General features: G+C 35.1%; 1 protein-coding gene across 1 annotated transcript in view; it reads right to left on the bottom strand.

The window, feature by feature from the left end:
* Nucleotides 1-17,541, bottom strand: part of CCDC7 (coiled-coil domain containing 7) — a 185,219-nt gene that overhangs the window by 117,518 nt on the left and 50,160 nt on the right. The window contains exons 6-8 of the mRNA XM_045820006.1: nt 10,723-10,889; nt 7,449-7,510; nt 6,090-6,146 (exon numbers count right to left, since the gene is read on the bottom strand). Coding sequence (XP_045675962.1) covers nt 6,090-6,146; nt 7,449-7,510; nt 10,723-10,889 — 286 coding nt within the window. The remainder of the gene's footprint in view (nt 1-6,089; nt 6,147-7,448; nt 7,511-10,722; nt 10,890-17,541) is intronic.

Here is a 17,541-nt window from a genome sequence, read left to right as displayed (position 1 = left end):
CAATTCTAAGGATCAGTAAATTCAGGAACTGGCACTTTGAAAAGATAAACAAAATCGACAAGCCTTCAAACAGACTCATGAAGGAAAAATGAGAGAGGACCCAAATAACACAATCAGAAATTAAAAAGGAGAGACTACAACTGATATCACAGAAATATAAATGATTGTAAAAAATTACTACAAAGAACTATATGCCAAGAAATTTCAAAACCTGGGTGAAATGGACAAGTTTATAAAAAAATATAATCTTCCAAAACTGAATGAAGAAGCAGAAAACCTGAACAGATCAATAACAGCTGATGAAATTGAAGCAGTAATCAAAAAACTTCAGATTCACAAAATCCCTGGACCAGATGGTTTCACAGGAGAATTTTCCAAAACATTTAGGGAAGAGCTAACCCCTACAATTCAAAGACTATTCCAAAGCATCCAAGAAGAGAAAAGACTCCCAAACTCTTTTTATGAGGCCAGCATGATACTAATCCACAACCAGACAAAGATACAACAAAGAAAGAAAACTACAGTCCAATATCGCTAATGAACATAGACACTAAAATCCTTAATAAAGTAATGGCAAACCACATCCAGCAATACATCAAAAAGATCATACATCGTGATTAAGTGGGATTCATCCTAGGGATGCAAGGATGGTACATATTTGCAAATCAATAAAAATAATACATCACATAAACAAAACAAAACAAAATTCACATGAACATATCAATAGATGCAGAAAAAGCATTTCTGCCCCCATTATGATAAAAACACTCAGCAAAGTGGGATAGAGGGAGAATTCTTAAACATAATAAAGGCCATATATGAGAGAACTACAACCAGCAACGTACTCAATGGGAAAAAACCTAAAAGCTTTCCCACTAAGATAAGGAAAAGGACAAGTATGTCCACTTTCACCACTTCTATTCCACACAGTATTGAAAGTAATAGCCACAGCAATAAGAGAAGAAAATAAATAAAAGGCATTCAAATTGTAAAGGAGAAAGCAAAACAGTTACTGTTTGCAGATGACATGATAGGGTACACAGAAAATCCTACAGATTCCACAAAAATAACTACTTGACCTAATAAGTGAATTTGGCAAAACAGCATGATACAATGTCACTATTCAGAAATAGAGGGCATTTTTGTAAAACAACAACAAAATATCAGAAACAGAAATTAGAAAAAAAATCCCATTTGCTATACAAAAAGAAAAATAAAGCACCTAGGAGTAAAGCTAACCAAGGAGGCAAAAGACCTGTACTCAGAAAACTATACAACACTGAGGAAAGGAATTAAGGAAGACACAAATAAATGAAGGCATATACCATGTTCATGGATTGGAAGAATTAATATCATCAAAATGTACATACTACCCAAAGCCATTTATAGATTCAATGCAATCCATATTAAAGTACCAATGGCATATTTCACAGATATAGAACAAACATTTTAGAAATTTGTATGGAAACATAAATGACCATGGATAGCTGCACCAATTTTGAGAAAGAAGAGCAAAGTAGGAAGGATCACAATACCTGATATCAAACTGTATCACAAGGCCCAATGTTCAAAACAGCCTGGTACTGGCATAAGAACAGACACATAGACCAATGGAACAGAATGGAGAGCCCAGAAATAAACCCAAGGCTCTATGGCCAACTAATATCTTACAAAGTGGGTAGAAGAATAAAATGGAGTTAAAAATAGCCTCTTCAACAAATGGTGTTAGGAGATCTGGACAGCTACATGCAAAAAAATGAAACTCAATCACCAACTTACACCATAGACATAAATAAATTCAAAGTGGATAAAAGACATAAATATAAGTTGTGACACCATGAAAGTCTCATAAAAGAACATAGGCAGCAAAACCTAAGATATTCCATGTAGAAATATTATCACTGATATGTTCCCTAGAGCAAGGGACATAAAAGAAAGAATAAACAAATGGAATCTCATCAAAATAAAAAGCTTCTGCATGGCTAATGAAAGAGCATTAAAATGAAAAGAGAACCAACTATATGGGAAAGCATAGCTGCCAATGATGCCTTGGACAAGGGGGTGATGTTCAAAATATATAAAGAACTCACATCACTCCATCAGAGGAAGACAAAAAAAAACAATTAAAAAATGGGCAAAGGACTTGAACAGACATTTCTTCAAGGAGGACATACAAATGGCCTGGAGAAATATGAAAATATGCTCAGCATGACTAGCCATCAGAGACTTACAAATTTAAAGCACAATGATATACCACTTCACACTGATCAAAATGGTCATCAGAAACAACTCAACGGACTTCTGGACAGGATGGAGGCATAGGTAGACACACTGTGTCATCTGACATAACCAAAATAAGGACAACAACAATTTAGAAACAAAAAAATCAACCAGTACTGACAGAAAATTGAACTGTATGGAAGCCTGACAACAAAGGAGTTAAAGTAGACACATTTATCCAGACTGGTAGGATGGTCAGAGTAGGGGAGCTGGGATGGAGAGGGCTCGCAGCAGGGCAGCTGGCGGACTCTGGGCACGCAAGGCAAAAGCTGGCAGACCCAACATGGTGGCAGATTGTGGAGGTGTGCAGCATGCAAGGTGGCTGGTGGACTGAGTGGTCCCACATTTGTGTGCAGATAAACTAGGTAAACTGGGGATCGAGACAGACCACACAACCCAGGGTCCCAGAAAAGGGAAATAAATCCTCAAAACACTGATTGAAAACACCTGTGGGGATTGAGGTGCTGGGAGATACTCTCAGCCCCACAGGAGAGTTCATTGGAGAGACCCACAGCATCCTAGAATGTACACAAACCCACCCACACAGGAATCAGCACCAGGAGGGCCCAGTTTGCTTGGGAGAAGCAACAGAAGTGACTGAAATCCAGCAGAGAGTGGAGTAAGTGCCATTTTTCCCTATCGGACCTCTTCCCAACATACAGCATCACAATGCAGTGACTCAGTTGACCTGCCCTGGTGAACACCTAAGGCTCCACCCCTCACTACATATCAGGTGTGTCAAGACAAAAAAATGGCCCAAACAAAAGAACAGATCAAAGCTCCAGAAAAAATACAATTAAGTGATGAAGAGATAGCCAACCTATCAGATGCAGTTCAAAGCACTGGTGATCACAATGCTCACAGAACTGGTTGAATTTGGTTGCAAATTAGAAGAAAAAATGAAGGCTTGCTAAGTGAAATAAATGGAAATGTACAGGTAACCAATAGTGATAGGAAGGAAACTGGGGCTCAAATCAATGAAGTAGACCAGAAGGAAGAAAGACACAACCAAACAGAAAAGAACAGAAAAACAAGAATTTAAAAAAATGAGGAGAGGCTTAGGAAATTCCAGGACAGCTTTAAACATTCCAACATCCGAATTATAGGGGTACTGGAAGGGGAACAGGAAGAGCAACAAGTGGAAAAGTGATGTGAACGAATAATAAAGGAGAACTTCCCCAATCTGGCAAAGGAAATAGGCTTCCAGGAAGTCCAGGAAGCTCAGAGAGTCCCAAAGAAGTTGGACCCAAGGAGGAACACACCAAGGCACATCATAATTATATTAGCCAAGATTAAAGTGAAGGAGAGAATCCTAGAATCAGCAAGAGAAAAGGAGACAGTTACCTACAAAGGAGTTCCCATCAGACTGTCAGCTGATTTCTCAAAAGAGACCTTGCAGGCAAGAAGGGGCTGGAGAGAAGTATTTCAAGTCATGAAAGGCAAGGACCTACATCCAAGATTGCTCTATCCAGCAAAGCTTTCATTTAGAATGGAAGGGCAGATAAAGTGCTTCTCAGATAAGGTCAAGTTAAAGGAGTTCGTCATCACCAAGCCTTTATTATATGAAATGTTAAAGGGACTTATCTAAGAAAAAGATAAAAAACATGTACAGTAAAATGACAGCAAACTCACAATTATTAACAACCTCACCTAAGACAAAAACAAAAGCAATCTAAGCAAACAACTAGAACAGGAACAGAACCACAGCAATGGAGATCACATGGAGGGTTTGCAACAGGGAAGTAGGAGGAGGAGAGAGGGAGAAAAGGTACAGAGAAAAATAGCACAGATGGTAGGTAGAAAATAGACAGGGGAGGGTAAGAATAGTATGGGAAATGTAGAAGCTAAAGATCTTATAAGTATGATACATGGACATGATCTAAAGGGGGGAATGTAGGTGGGAGAGGGTGTGCAGGGTGGAGGGGAGTGAAGGGGGGAAATGGGACAATGTAATAGCATAATCAATAAAATATATTTTAAAAATAAAAACAAAACAAAAACACAAAAAAGAATAGTATAGGAAATGTAAAAGAAAAAAGAAAAGAAAGTAAAGAAAAGAAAAAATTCAACAAACAATTAAGTGCCTGCCAGGTTGTGGAGGCAAGAGAATGCTAGTACACTATAGATGGGAATTCAGACTGGTGCAGCCACTGTGGAAAACAGTATGGAATTTCCTTGAAAAACTAAAATGGGTTGCTTTTTGACCCAGGAATTCCACTGCTGGGATTGTACCTAAGAATCCTGAAATACTACTTCAAAAGAACCTATGCACTCCAATATTCATAGCAGCACAATTTACAACAGCCTAATGCTGGAAGCAACCTAGTGCCTATCAGTAATGACTGGACCAAGAAGCTTGTACATTTTCACAATGGGATACTATGCAGCAGAAAGAAAGAAGGAAATCCTACTCTTTGCAACAGCATTGATGGAACTAGAGAGCATTATGTAAGTGACATAAGACTGGCAGTGAAAGTCAAATACTACATGATTTCACCTATAAGTGGAACCTAAATAAAAAAAAACAAACAAACAAGCAAAACATATCTAGAGCCATTGAAATTAAGAACAAAGGGACAGTAACCAGAATGGGGAGGGGAGGGAAATAACAGGGGAAAGAAGGGAAAGGTTCATCAATGAACATGTACAAAGGAGCCATGGACAAAGCAAAGCGGGGGTAGGATTTAAGGTGGAAGATGGGCAGGATGGGGCAGGGGAAAGTGGTGGTGGGAAAATGGAGGCAACTGTATTTAAACATTAATTTTAAATGATTAAAAAGAAAAAAACTGGACAAAAATAAATTCAACAGCAATGAAACACTGGAAAACAGAAAGAACAAGGCAGTAATCCCTGACAGAAGAAAAACAAAGAAAAAATGCCTTATGATGATCACCCCAGCTTAATGCCTAAAGTTTCTAGGCTACAGCATAAGGAAGAGGAACCCAAAAAGACTCTTCTTGAGTTCAGAGAGAAAGCTTAGAGTTTTGACACCTAGAATTTAAAGGGCACAGTACTAGAGATTGAGAGTGCACGAGCCCCATAGATGTGCATGCAGTTTGATGTAGAAAGAGGCTTTCACTCTCCACTCCAAAGCTCTAGATACCTTTCCATCTTACCTAGACAGGGATCTCTTGGATCAGAAGTCTCTATACAACCTTGGAGTACTGTAGAATGTATATCTGCTCTTGTTTTAAACAAGGCAACATAAGGGTTTAAAGCTGATGTTGAAAGAGTATAAGGATACCAATTGATTTTTTCCAACCAAACTAATTGCTTACTTCTAAACTGTATTCCATAGCATAAATTACATGACTGTTGCAAATTCTCTCCAGTATTAAACATAAGCAACATTTCTCCTTCCCATTGACAAGTTGTCATAAGTTTAATATACTGGTTCTGGCAGCTTTGACTACAGCAGGGTGCCTACCAGCACCATTACTGTTTATGAGATGATCTGTAATGAACAGTAGCAAAATCTAAAACTAAACTCTTAACTTCCAAACAGCTCCACCTTAAAGGCCTGCCATCTCTGCAACATTTGATTAGAATATTCTAATCACAACTAAAAATCCTCCATTTCAAAGAATAACATGGTCTTCCTAAAAAATGAGCCTATTTTTACTAAAATGTAGCCTCAGCTGGGAATTTCAATACATGCTTAATAGCCAGCTGAATTGTATGACTCCAAAATACAGGGAATCTATGTTGTAACTTAAAAATTACTGCTTTAAAATTATAAAAAATTATAGAAATTAATGCTCTCAACAGAGGTTTTTAACACAATAATGCTTAAATGACTGAAAACTTACGTGGTTCAGTTTCAGAAATATCTGTAAGTCCTATAGCTGAGTGGGTTTTTATAAATTCTGAAATAATAGTGGATGTTATAAGTTTCAAATATCAATGATATGTATTGAGTTTAAATTATGAAATTTTTATCTAAATAACTCATTCAAGAGGAAAAAATTCATAGGAGTCAAAATAAAGCTTCCAACCCATAAATCCTCCCAAGTAAGCAACAATGGTAATATCTGAAAGAATATGTATTGTGTGATATGAACTCATCATTTTTTCAAAGGAATTTGTTTTTCTCTTATATTCTCTTAGGTAATTTTACCATCATTTAATCTCCCTTCCTTTCATATGCAGTCACCACGTTTTGCCAATTTGACAAGGCACATATTTCTCAAATCTGCCCCCTTCTCTTTTACCTGTGCTCTAATATAGGCACTTATTACACATATAAGATACAGCAAAAACTTTTTCATACTCCTGGACCCCAAATCTAGTTTCTACAATGTGGCTAGAATAAGCTTAAAAATAAAATACAATGATGTCACTCCCCTACAAAAAAACCCCACAACAACCTTCAATGATTCCCTATTATATAACATAAATAAATGAATTAACTAACTAATTAATTTTTAAGAAGTTCCTTAGCACAGCATCTAGTGGCTCTGACTAGGTTCTCCTCTACAATATCTCTACCTATTGCTTTATGGTCTAATACCATTCCAGTTGTTAATTCCCCATTCATGCTATTTGTTCATACTTGATCTTCCTCTTAAAGTGCCAAACACCTCCCTTCTTAAATTAACTAAGTCCTCCTCATGTTTTAAGATTCCATAAAATGTTACAACTCCTCAAATTGAACAAACTGGCTCCTTTCCATAGACTCACTACAAATAATACAAATATTTATCATGCATTACACTATGAAAAATAATATATCATGTGTTTGTGCCCTTAGTAAATTTTGGGTTTTATGGGGGTACCAAACAAATTTTAGTCATTTTATACTCTCAGAATCTGCAATATAATGAGAACTTTTATTGAAAATATCAAACTCACTATTAAATATCTTTTTAATTAAATTAATTGAGGTGACATTGGTTAACAAAATGTTACAGGTTTCAAGTGTACAGTTCTATGATACATCATGTGTATATTGCATTATGTGTTCACCAACCAAGGTCAAATCTACTTCTGTCTCCATATATTTGATCCCCATTATTCTTACTACCTTCCCTATACCCTTCCTTCCCTCTGGTAACACCTTTTTCAATTCACTGTTGTATAATTTTATGACTATAAACCCTTAAACTTACATCTCAAAATATTAGTGTATTTAAGTAACATTATGAAGGCAAACATATATAAAATATCACCTTCAATTTTCTGCAGCACATTTTCGTCACCTTGTACTGTTTCTGGTAGATTTTCACTATTCCTATTAAAATGTCAATAAATAAAACATATTTATTATCAAAGAATAAGATTCTTAGATAAGAACTAGAATATACACTCTATACATATTCAGTTTTTAAAATAAACTCTAACATGTTCTTTAACCTTTACTCACTGACAATAAGTTATTAGGGAGAAAAAAGTTTAAAAGGCAAACAATGTGATTCTATGAATGCTATATGTTCCATGAATACAATTAGGTATACCATAACATTAACAACAAAAATAGCAAAAGTAAAATAGGTCGAAGCATGAGATATCCTTTTACTAATGTGCTATTAATGGTGTATGCATTAAGAGCACAAGTTCTAGAGTGAGAATACTTGGCCCAAAACCTGTTTTACCCACTTACTAATTATGTGACCTTGTTACTTAAGTTACTGAACGTCTCTGAACTTCACTTTCCTTGTCTACTAAAACTAAGCTATTAGAGTACTTATAAAGCACTCCTAAGGATCACAGGATACATGAAAAGTTACAAGGAGAATATCTAGCATACAGCAGACAATTAAATTTCAGGTGTTAATATTAAAATGTGACTAGAAACTAATTTCATACCTCACCACAGATAGCTGAAAAGAATATATCTGGGCCTCTGAACCAAGGATCTATTTTGAAACTCCTGTGGGAGCCAACTCATGTACCACTCCCTTCATCCCTTTAAGTCTAATCACTGGCAAATGAAGCTATCAATAATGTACTTGTAAAATAAATAGTTGTCCCTCCCAATTATGGGCACTTTCTATTTTGACACTATAAAATTAAGAGGTTTGGTATATATTTAATATAAACAAAAAGAGTTGTTTATAAATATAAAAATTTTACTTAGATAGGTTGCTACAACAGATCAGTACAAAGTTAACAGAATTATGATGGAACAAATGAAAAAAAATATTCCATATTCACGGAATGAAATAATTAACATTGTTAAAATGCCCGTACTACCCCAAGTGATCTATAGATTCAGTGCAATTCCCATCAAAACTCCAATGATACTTTTCATAGAAATAGAACAATACTAAAATTCATATGGAATAGATAAAAGCCTACATAGCCAATGAAACCTTCATAAAGATCAAAGCTGGAGAAATCATACTTCCTGGTTTCAAGCTATACAAATCAATACATTGTGGTGCTGGCATAAAAAATAGGCACATAGAACAACTGAACAGAAGAGAGAGCCCTCATGCAAGCGATCAATTCATCTTTGACAAGGATGTCAATAATATGCAAGAAAGGAAAGGCAATCTCTTCAATAAATGGTGCTGGAAAAATAGGATATCTGCACATAAAAGAACAAAATAAGGTCATTGTTTCATTCCACACAAACAAAAAATTAGCTCAAAATAAATTAAAGACTTAAGTGTAAGTTTGAACACATAAAACAGCTAGAAAAAAACTAGGAAAAAAAGACTCCTTGAAATTGGTATTGACAATGATATTTTAGATGCTACACCAAAATTACAGTCAACAAAAGCAAAGCAAAAGTAAACAAGTGAAATTACATCAGATATAAAAGTTTCTGTACAAAGAAAGAAATATCAACAAAATGATAAGGCGACCTATAGAATGGGAGAAAGTATCTGTACACCATATATCTGATAATGGATTTATATCCAAAACAATAAGCAAGTTATACAAATCAAAATCAAAAAATAAATACAGCTTTTAAAATAGGGAAAGAAATGAACAAATGAATAGACATTTTCCACATAAGACAGACAAATGGCCAACAGGCACATAAAAAAGGTAGTCAACATCACTAATCATCAGGGAAATACAAAGCGAAACCACAATGAGATATCACCTCACACCTGTTAGGATGGCCATTACTAAAATGACAACAGATAAGTGTTGGTGAGGATGTGGAGAGAGGGAACACTTGCACACTGCTGTTGACAATGTAAATTTTAGAGGCTTAAGGGGGTAACAATATGTTCCTAAATTTTTTTTTTAAAAACAACTGCCACCATATAGTCCACCAATCCCACTTCCAAGTATTTATCAAAAAAAAAGTGCAATCTGTATCTCCAAAGAGATATCTTTACTCCCTCATTTACTGCAGTATTGCTGATAGCTGCCAAGATATGGAAACAACTTAACTTACAGTGATAAATGTATACAGAAATCATGGTAAATATATTAAAAAGGAATATTACTCAGCCATAAATACAAAATGCTATTGTCACAACATAGATGAACCTGGAGAACACTGTGCTAAGTGAAATAAGCACAACAGATAAAGACACATCATATGTGGAGTCATATGTATAAGTCTCACTTATACGTGGAGTCTGACTAAAAAGTCAGACTCTTAGAACCAGAGAGTACAATGGTGGTTTCCAGGGTCTGGGGGGATTGGGGGAAATGGGGAAATGTTGGCCAAATGGTACAAACTTTCAGCTATAAGTTTAATACATTCTAGAGATCTTACATACATCATGGTGTTTACAATTAATAACACTACTGTACTGTATTCTTGAAATCTGTTAAGAGAGTGGATCTGAAATGTTCTCACAACATGCACACAAATAGTAACTCTGTGAAGGGGGAAGAAATCACAGAAGGTATTCTGTAGTGATGATTTATTCATCTACTTAATTTCCAGGCAGGTAATCCTCAAATATAAAAATGAGCATCAGCAGATAATGGGAGTATCACTATAATCATTCATTTGAATCTCTACCTACTGGGGAAAAAAAGAAAGGCTTTTCTCAACTAAAAGGAGAAATTTATTCTTTGGAACATATCCCTGTCCCTATATAATTTTAAATAATGATGTTCATGAACAATAAAATATTTAATCATACTTTAGTTTCCTATTTATTATGAAGGCTACTCAGTCATACTAAAAAGTTTATAGGTCAGATATTCCAAAGCCAGCAATGTTTGGAAGAACTTTCCAACAGTAGCCATAGCTACTAAGCACTTGAAGTGTAGCTGGTATAACTAAGAAATTGATTTTTAATTAAATTGAATTGAATTGAATTTTAATAGCCACTATGGCTAGTGTCTACTGTGTTAAACAGTGCCACTTCAAACTATTAAAGTTTTCAAACAGAAACAGGCTGACTAGACCTTCTGATTTGACCTAGAAGCTCTATGTGTAGTATAATATCTGAACCATTACCTCACATTCATTATTAGTTACATACCCAATTATGTTTTCATTCTACAAACTCACATTTTACTTACTCGGGCTTGTATAACATGACTTTAGCAGAGCTTTCAAATCCATCTTTAAGGTGACTTTTCAGCTCTTCAAGGTTTTGCACACACTTCATTGCTTGTGTGACACTTAGAGTGGCTGCTTTATCAGGGGCCGGCAACTCTGCTTCTGAAAGACTTTGATCTTTACTTACCTAAAACAATTAAAATTAGCAAGGTACTTAGGAAATACTCATTTTGCTCCCCTACTTCAAAGAACTTCCATTGTTTCATTTATCATGTCTAAATAATTTTATATTTTTCTTATATAGCTATAGCCAAATATACAAATATACTTATATGAACAATTGCCTATCAACAGAATTATAGCTAAGTGTTGACTTTTACAAGTCAAAATTCAAGTCCAAATCTTCTAGTTGTTATTTTAACACATATGAATTTTAAACAAGTGCAATAACAATTATGGCAGCATTAACTGCAACTCAAGTTATTCACAAGATAATTTAAAGTAATTGCTTCCTCAAAATCCATGCTAAGAATACCCTTATTGTGATAAATTATGGAAAAATTTGCTCTCAAATGCAAATATCTTTTAATACTAACCCCCAGAAATCAATATATAAAGGTCTACAGAGCTGGCATTCCTCAGTCTGCATGGAAGACCCATTTGAGTGTCTCACGCTTTTCAGAATAGACCAATCTACAAAGTAATGAGAAGTCGGGAGAATTAGCAAAATCCACTATATAAGATGACAGACCATAATTGGTATTAAAGGCAATAACCCTACTTAAAGAAAGGTCAGCAAGAATGAGTGCCTCCAAGTAACTTCAGAGGAATGGCAGTGTGAGCGATCCCCTTGGTGTCTCCCCTTGAAGTTCTGAATATTTGAATAGCTCTAACTCAACAAAGAATTCCCTGCTCAATGGACAAATGTAATTGAGAGTTCCATGTATTGAAACATCTAAAGTAGGCAAGTGGAGCAGAAAAGAGATGCGAAAAGGGGAGTGGAGCTGACAGGAGCCAAGGATGCAGCCCCGTAGCCAGGAGCTCAAGGCAGGACTCTTATCAGAGAGGGAAGGAATCTGATGGTGGCTGACACCCACTTCAGCCAGAAGCAACAAAGATGCTCAGTGGGCACTCCTGCAGGAGTTGCAGCTGAGCTGAGGGACCTGGAAAAGGACTCAACACAAGAGTGAGGCTGGGGGTTTTTGGGCGATGGGCATTTCAGATGGAGAAACAAAGCCATGAGCCTGGCCACCTCCACTTAGCTTCCCAGAACGTGCCTCCCTTTTCTCCTGGTAGGGGTTACAAAGACCATTATCTGTGAGCCCCAGAACTAGCATGGCAGAATTGCATTTCTCCCTTAGCTAAGGACACATTCTGTGACTATTCCTGAAAACAGAGGCATAGGGAGCACCCCGAGGAGGACCAAGGTCACCATTACCAGTAGGGCAAAACAGCAAGCTGGTGCATTGCCCCAGTTCTCACCCAACCTCAATGCATCATGGGTACACTGAGGACAGCCAGAGACAGCAGGGCTACCCTGGGATTTCACAGAGCTAAAACCAACCAACCAACCAACCAACCAACCAAAAAAAACAAACAAACAAACAAAAAAGCTTATGATCCAGTGCCCCCCTACTGAAAAATATAACAAAGACCTCTTCATATTAATCTGCTAGAGAAATTCCCTTCGCAAATTGATGGTGCCTACATAAAGAAGAAATCCATCAAATACCATGAATAATCAAGGTAGCACTGCAGCTCAGAAATAATATTAAAAATCTCCAATAAAACAAGCTTACAAACACAGAAATATGTGACACAAATGAAGGAGAATTCAAGATTGGAGTTCTGAAATACTCAATGAGATGCAAGAAGGTACAAACAGACAATTTCACAAGCTCAGCAAACAATGAATTAAAGGAGTGCTTCACCAAGGAGACTGAAACTTCAAAAAACAAACAGGCAAAAATATTGGAGACAAAGAGTTCAATAAAAGAGATCAACAATGAACTAGTGAGCCTAGGATACAGAGCACACCAAATGGATAAAAGAATCAGTGGTATCAAAGATGGAAATCTAGAAATGACACAAACAGAAGAGAGAGATCTGAGCATAAAAAAAAGAGCTCTATGAGAACTATCTGATTTTATCAGTAAAAGCTTTATAAGTATAATAGGCATACTGGAAAAAGAAGACAGGGAGAAAGGAACTGAGGGCCTGTTCAAAGAGTAGATGAGAACTCCCCAAACCTGCAGAAAGAACTAGATCCTCAAATCCAAGAAGCAAACAGAACACCTAGTTACCACAGTATAAAGAAGCCTTCTCCAAAACACATTGTATTAAAACCATCAAAAAATTAATGACAAAGATAAGATTCTCAAGACAGCCAGGGAAAAGAAAAAAGTAACCTACAAAGGAGAGCCCATCAGATTATCATCAGACTTCTCAGCAGAAACTCTACTAGCCAGAAGAGAACGAAACCAAATATTCAAACAACTGAAAGAGAGAACTTAACAGCCAAGAATAATATATCCAGCAAAGTTATCCTTTAAATATGAAGGAGAAATAAAGGAATTTTCCAGACATACAAAAGCTGAGGGAATTCATTACCAAATGACTTCCAGTATAGAAAATACTCAAAAAAGTTATTCTACCTGAAATAAAGAACAAAAGGTAACAAATCTATGAGCAAGATGAACAACAAACTTAGAGCACAGAAAAAGGATAATTTGTGACAATAAAATCATAAAACGGGAAGGGGGAAATATCTGAATTAGCCAAAAAGTGATGAAGTTAAGATGCATCAAGAAAACTACTGTATACATGAAACTTAATTTTTCATAAATCCAATGGTAACCCCAGACAAAAGAACAAAACAAAATTGAGACTCATAGTGTATAAAAGAGGAAATAGAGCATGGAAGTTAGGAATGCCATCAAACAAATACACCAGACAAAAACACAAAAACAACCAATAGAGGTGGAGAGCTTCAAGAAAACAAAAGATAAAATAGCTGTAGGAAATCCTCGCACATAATAAATGTAAATGGACTGAATTTACAAATAAAGAGGTGAATTCCCAGAGTAACAAACTGAATCAAAAATCAAAACCCAGCCCTTACTGGTATCACTCTCTTGGTTGAGCAACTTTCTGCAAATCAAAAGGTCATCAGTTTGTTTGATCTCCTGTCAGAACACATGCCTGGGTTGCAGGTTCAGTGCCTGGTTGGGGCACATATGAGAGGCAACCGATCAACGTGTCTCTCACATATCAATGCTTCTCTCCCTCTCTTGCTCTCTCCCTTCCCCTCCTAAAATAAATAATTAACATATTTTTAAAAACCCCAAGCATGTGGTGCCTTCTAGAGACACATGTAAGGTGCAAAGACAAAGCTAAATTTAAAGTGAAAATATGGACAATCATTCTCCAAGAAAATATCCACAGAAAAGCAAGTGTAGCTATACTTATACTGACAAAATAGATTTAAAGCGAACTAAAGTAACAAGATTTAAAGATAAACATTTTATAAAAATATTGGAGACACTACATCAAGATGATATAACTCTTCTTAATATATATGCATCCAACAAGGAAACATAAAATATGTAAATGTTCTACTAAATAAATCTATGGGGAGAAATTTACAAAAGCACATCCAGAGTAGGGGACCACTCTCCTCTACTGACCTCTCGAGACACACTGTCCAGACAGAAATTTTTAAAAAATATATCTGCCTTAAATGACACCTTAGACAAAAATAGACAAAATATACATTTAGAAAACCTTTCATCACAAAACATCAGATTACACATTCTTCCCCAGTGCACATGGAACTTTCTCAAGAACAGACCATATGTTGGGTTATAAAACTAGCCTCAACACATTCATGAAAATTAGAAATCAACTTCAAAAAGGAAGTAAAAAACCCACAGATGTATGTGCATTCAATAACATACCACTAAAAAGTGACTGTGTAAAAAATATAAGAGGTGACATCAAAAGATATATAGGGAACAAAAGAAAATAACCATACAACATATCAAATTTTCTGGTGTGTGACAAAAGTAGTAATAAGAGGGTAGTTTATATCATTGCAGGGCTATCTCAAAAAACAACAGAAATCTCATGTAAACAATCTAACATTAGATCTTAAAGAACTGGAGAAAGAAGAACAAAAGGAACTTAAAGTCAGCAGAAAAATAGAAATAATTAAAATTAGTGCAGAATTGAACAAAATAGAGAACAAAGAGACTATACAAAAGTTAATACAGCAAAGATCTGATTCTTCGAAAAGATAAACAAGATTGACAAACCTTTAAAATGATTCATAAAGATAAAAATGTAAAATGTACCCCAAAATGTAAAATCAGAAATGAAAGAAGTAACAGACATCAAAGAAATAAAAAATATTGTAAGAAAATACTATGAACAACTGTAAGTCCAGAAATTGGACAACTTGAACAAAATGAATAAATTCCTAGAAATATACCATCTTCTATAACTGAATGAGGAAGAATAAGAAAACTTGTATAGACTGAAATTGAAGCACTAATCAAAAATCTCCCAAAACACAAATAACCTGAACTGGATGGCTTCAAAGGTGAATTTTACCAAATATTCAAAGAACTAACATCTATCATTCTCAAACTATTCCAAAAATTTCAAGAGGAGGTAAGGATTCAAAGCTCATTTTACTAGGCTAACATTATCTTAATTGAAAAACCTGATAAAGATGCTACAAAAAATAAAGAAAATTGTAGGCTAATATCCCTGATGAACATAGATACTAAAATCCTCACCAAAATGTTAGCAAACAAAATCCAGCAATACATTTAAAAGGCCGTACACCATAATCAAGTGGGATTTATCCCATGGATGAAAGATTGGTACAATATACACAAATCAGTAAATGTGAAGCATCACATAAACAAAATAAAGGATAAAAACCACAATATCATATCAATAGATGATGGAAAAGCAGTGGATAAAATCCAGCAACGATTTATGATAATAACTCTCAGTGAAGTAGAGGTATCACATCTCAACATAATAAAGGCCATAAATGAAAAACGTATGGGAAACATTATACTCAATAAGAAAAACTAAAAACATTTCATTTAAGATCAAGAACAGACACAGATGTCTGCTTTCACCACTCTTATTTAACATAGAACTGGAAGTGCTATCCAAAGCAATCAGACAAGAAGAAGAAATTAAAGCCAAACAATTTGGAAAGGAGGAAGTAAAACTGTCTTTCACAGATGACATGATATTATATACAGAAAACTCTAAAGACTTCACCAAAACACTACTAGATCTAGTCAGTCAATTCAGCAAGTATCAGAATACAAAATAAATATTCATAAATTGGTGGTATTTTTATATGCCAATAATATACTGATATAAAGAGAAATATCAGAAAGAGAAACTAGGAAAACAATCACATTTACAATTGTAACAAATAAAAATAAGGTACCTAGAAATAAATTTAACCAAGGTGATAAAATATTGTAAAACACTGAAGAAAGAAATCAAAGAAAATACAAATAAGTGAAAGCATATACCATTTTCATGGATTGGAAGAATTCACATAATTAAAATGTCCATACTATTCAAAGAAATCCACAAATGTAATGCAATACCTATTAAATACCAATGGTATATTTAATAGATGTAGATTAAGTATTCCAAAAATTTATATGGAACCAAAAGAGACCCACAAATTGTCTCAGCAATCTTGAGAAAGAACAACATAGTTGGAAGTATTACAGTACCTGATATCAACCTATACAGTAAGTCCACTGCAATCAAAACAACCTTGTACTGGCATAAGAACAGGGATATAGATAAATGAAGCAGAACTGAGAGCCCAGAAATAAATCTGAGCCCTTATGGTCAATTAATATTTGACAAGGGAGGAAACAGCATACAATGGAGTAAAGATAATTTCTTCAATAAATGGTGAGAAAATTGTATGGGTAAATGCAAAAAGAATGAAACTGTGCTATCTAGTTACACCATACTCAAGAATAGATCAAAATGGATAAATGACTTACATAGGATATATGTAAGTTGTGGAACCATATATCCTAGAAATAAACTCAAGTAATAAAAAATAAAATCTCAGACATCTCTCATAGCAATATTTTTGCTAATGTATCTCCTAGGGTAAGGAAAACAAAGGAAACATAAACAAGTGGGACTACATCAAATTGAAATGCTTTTGCACATCAAAAGAAATCATTGGCAAAATGAAAAGGTAACCCACAGAATGGGAAAACATATTGGTCAATAATATATCTAATAAGGGATTAATTTCAGAAATATATGAAGAACTCATTTAATGAGACATTAGGAACATAAATTAAATGTAAAAATGAGTGAAGGACCTGAATAGACACTTCTCTAAAGAGACATATAAGTGCCCCATAGACATATGAAATGATGCTCAATATCACTAATAATCAGAGAGATACAAATTAAAACAATGATGAGATACCACTTCACACCTGTCAGAATAGCTACCATTAATAAGTCCACAAATAGCAAGCCCTAGAGAGGATGTGGAGAAAAGGGAACCCTTGAGCACTGTTGGTGGGAATGCAGATTGTTGGCAACCACTGTGGAAAGCAGTATGGAATTTCCTCAAAGAATTATAAATGGAAATGCCTTGTGACCCAGCAATCTCATTTCTGTGAATATATCCAAGAATCCCAAACACATTTCCAAGAATATACACACTCTTATGTGCATAGCAGCATTGTTTACAATAGCCAAGATCAGAATACAGTCCAAGTACCCATCAGTAGATGAGTGGATAAAAATGCTGTGGTACATGT

This window comes from Phyllostomus hastatus, unplaced genomic scaffold (assembly GCF_019186645.2).
Source record: "Phyllostomus hastatus isolate PE091 unplaced genomic scaffold, TTU_PhHast_1.1 phas_scaffold_39, whole genome shotgun sequence".
NCBI lineage: Eukaryota > Metazoa > Chordata > Mammalia > Chiroptera > Phyllostomidae > Phyllostomus > Phyllostomus hastatus.
This window is presented reverse-complemented; position numbering and strand designations above follow the sequence as displayed.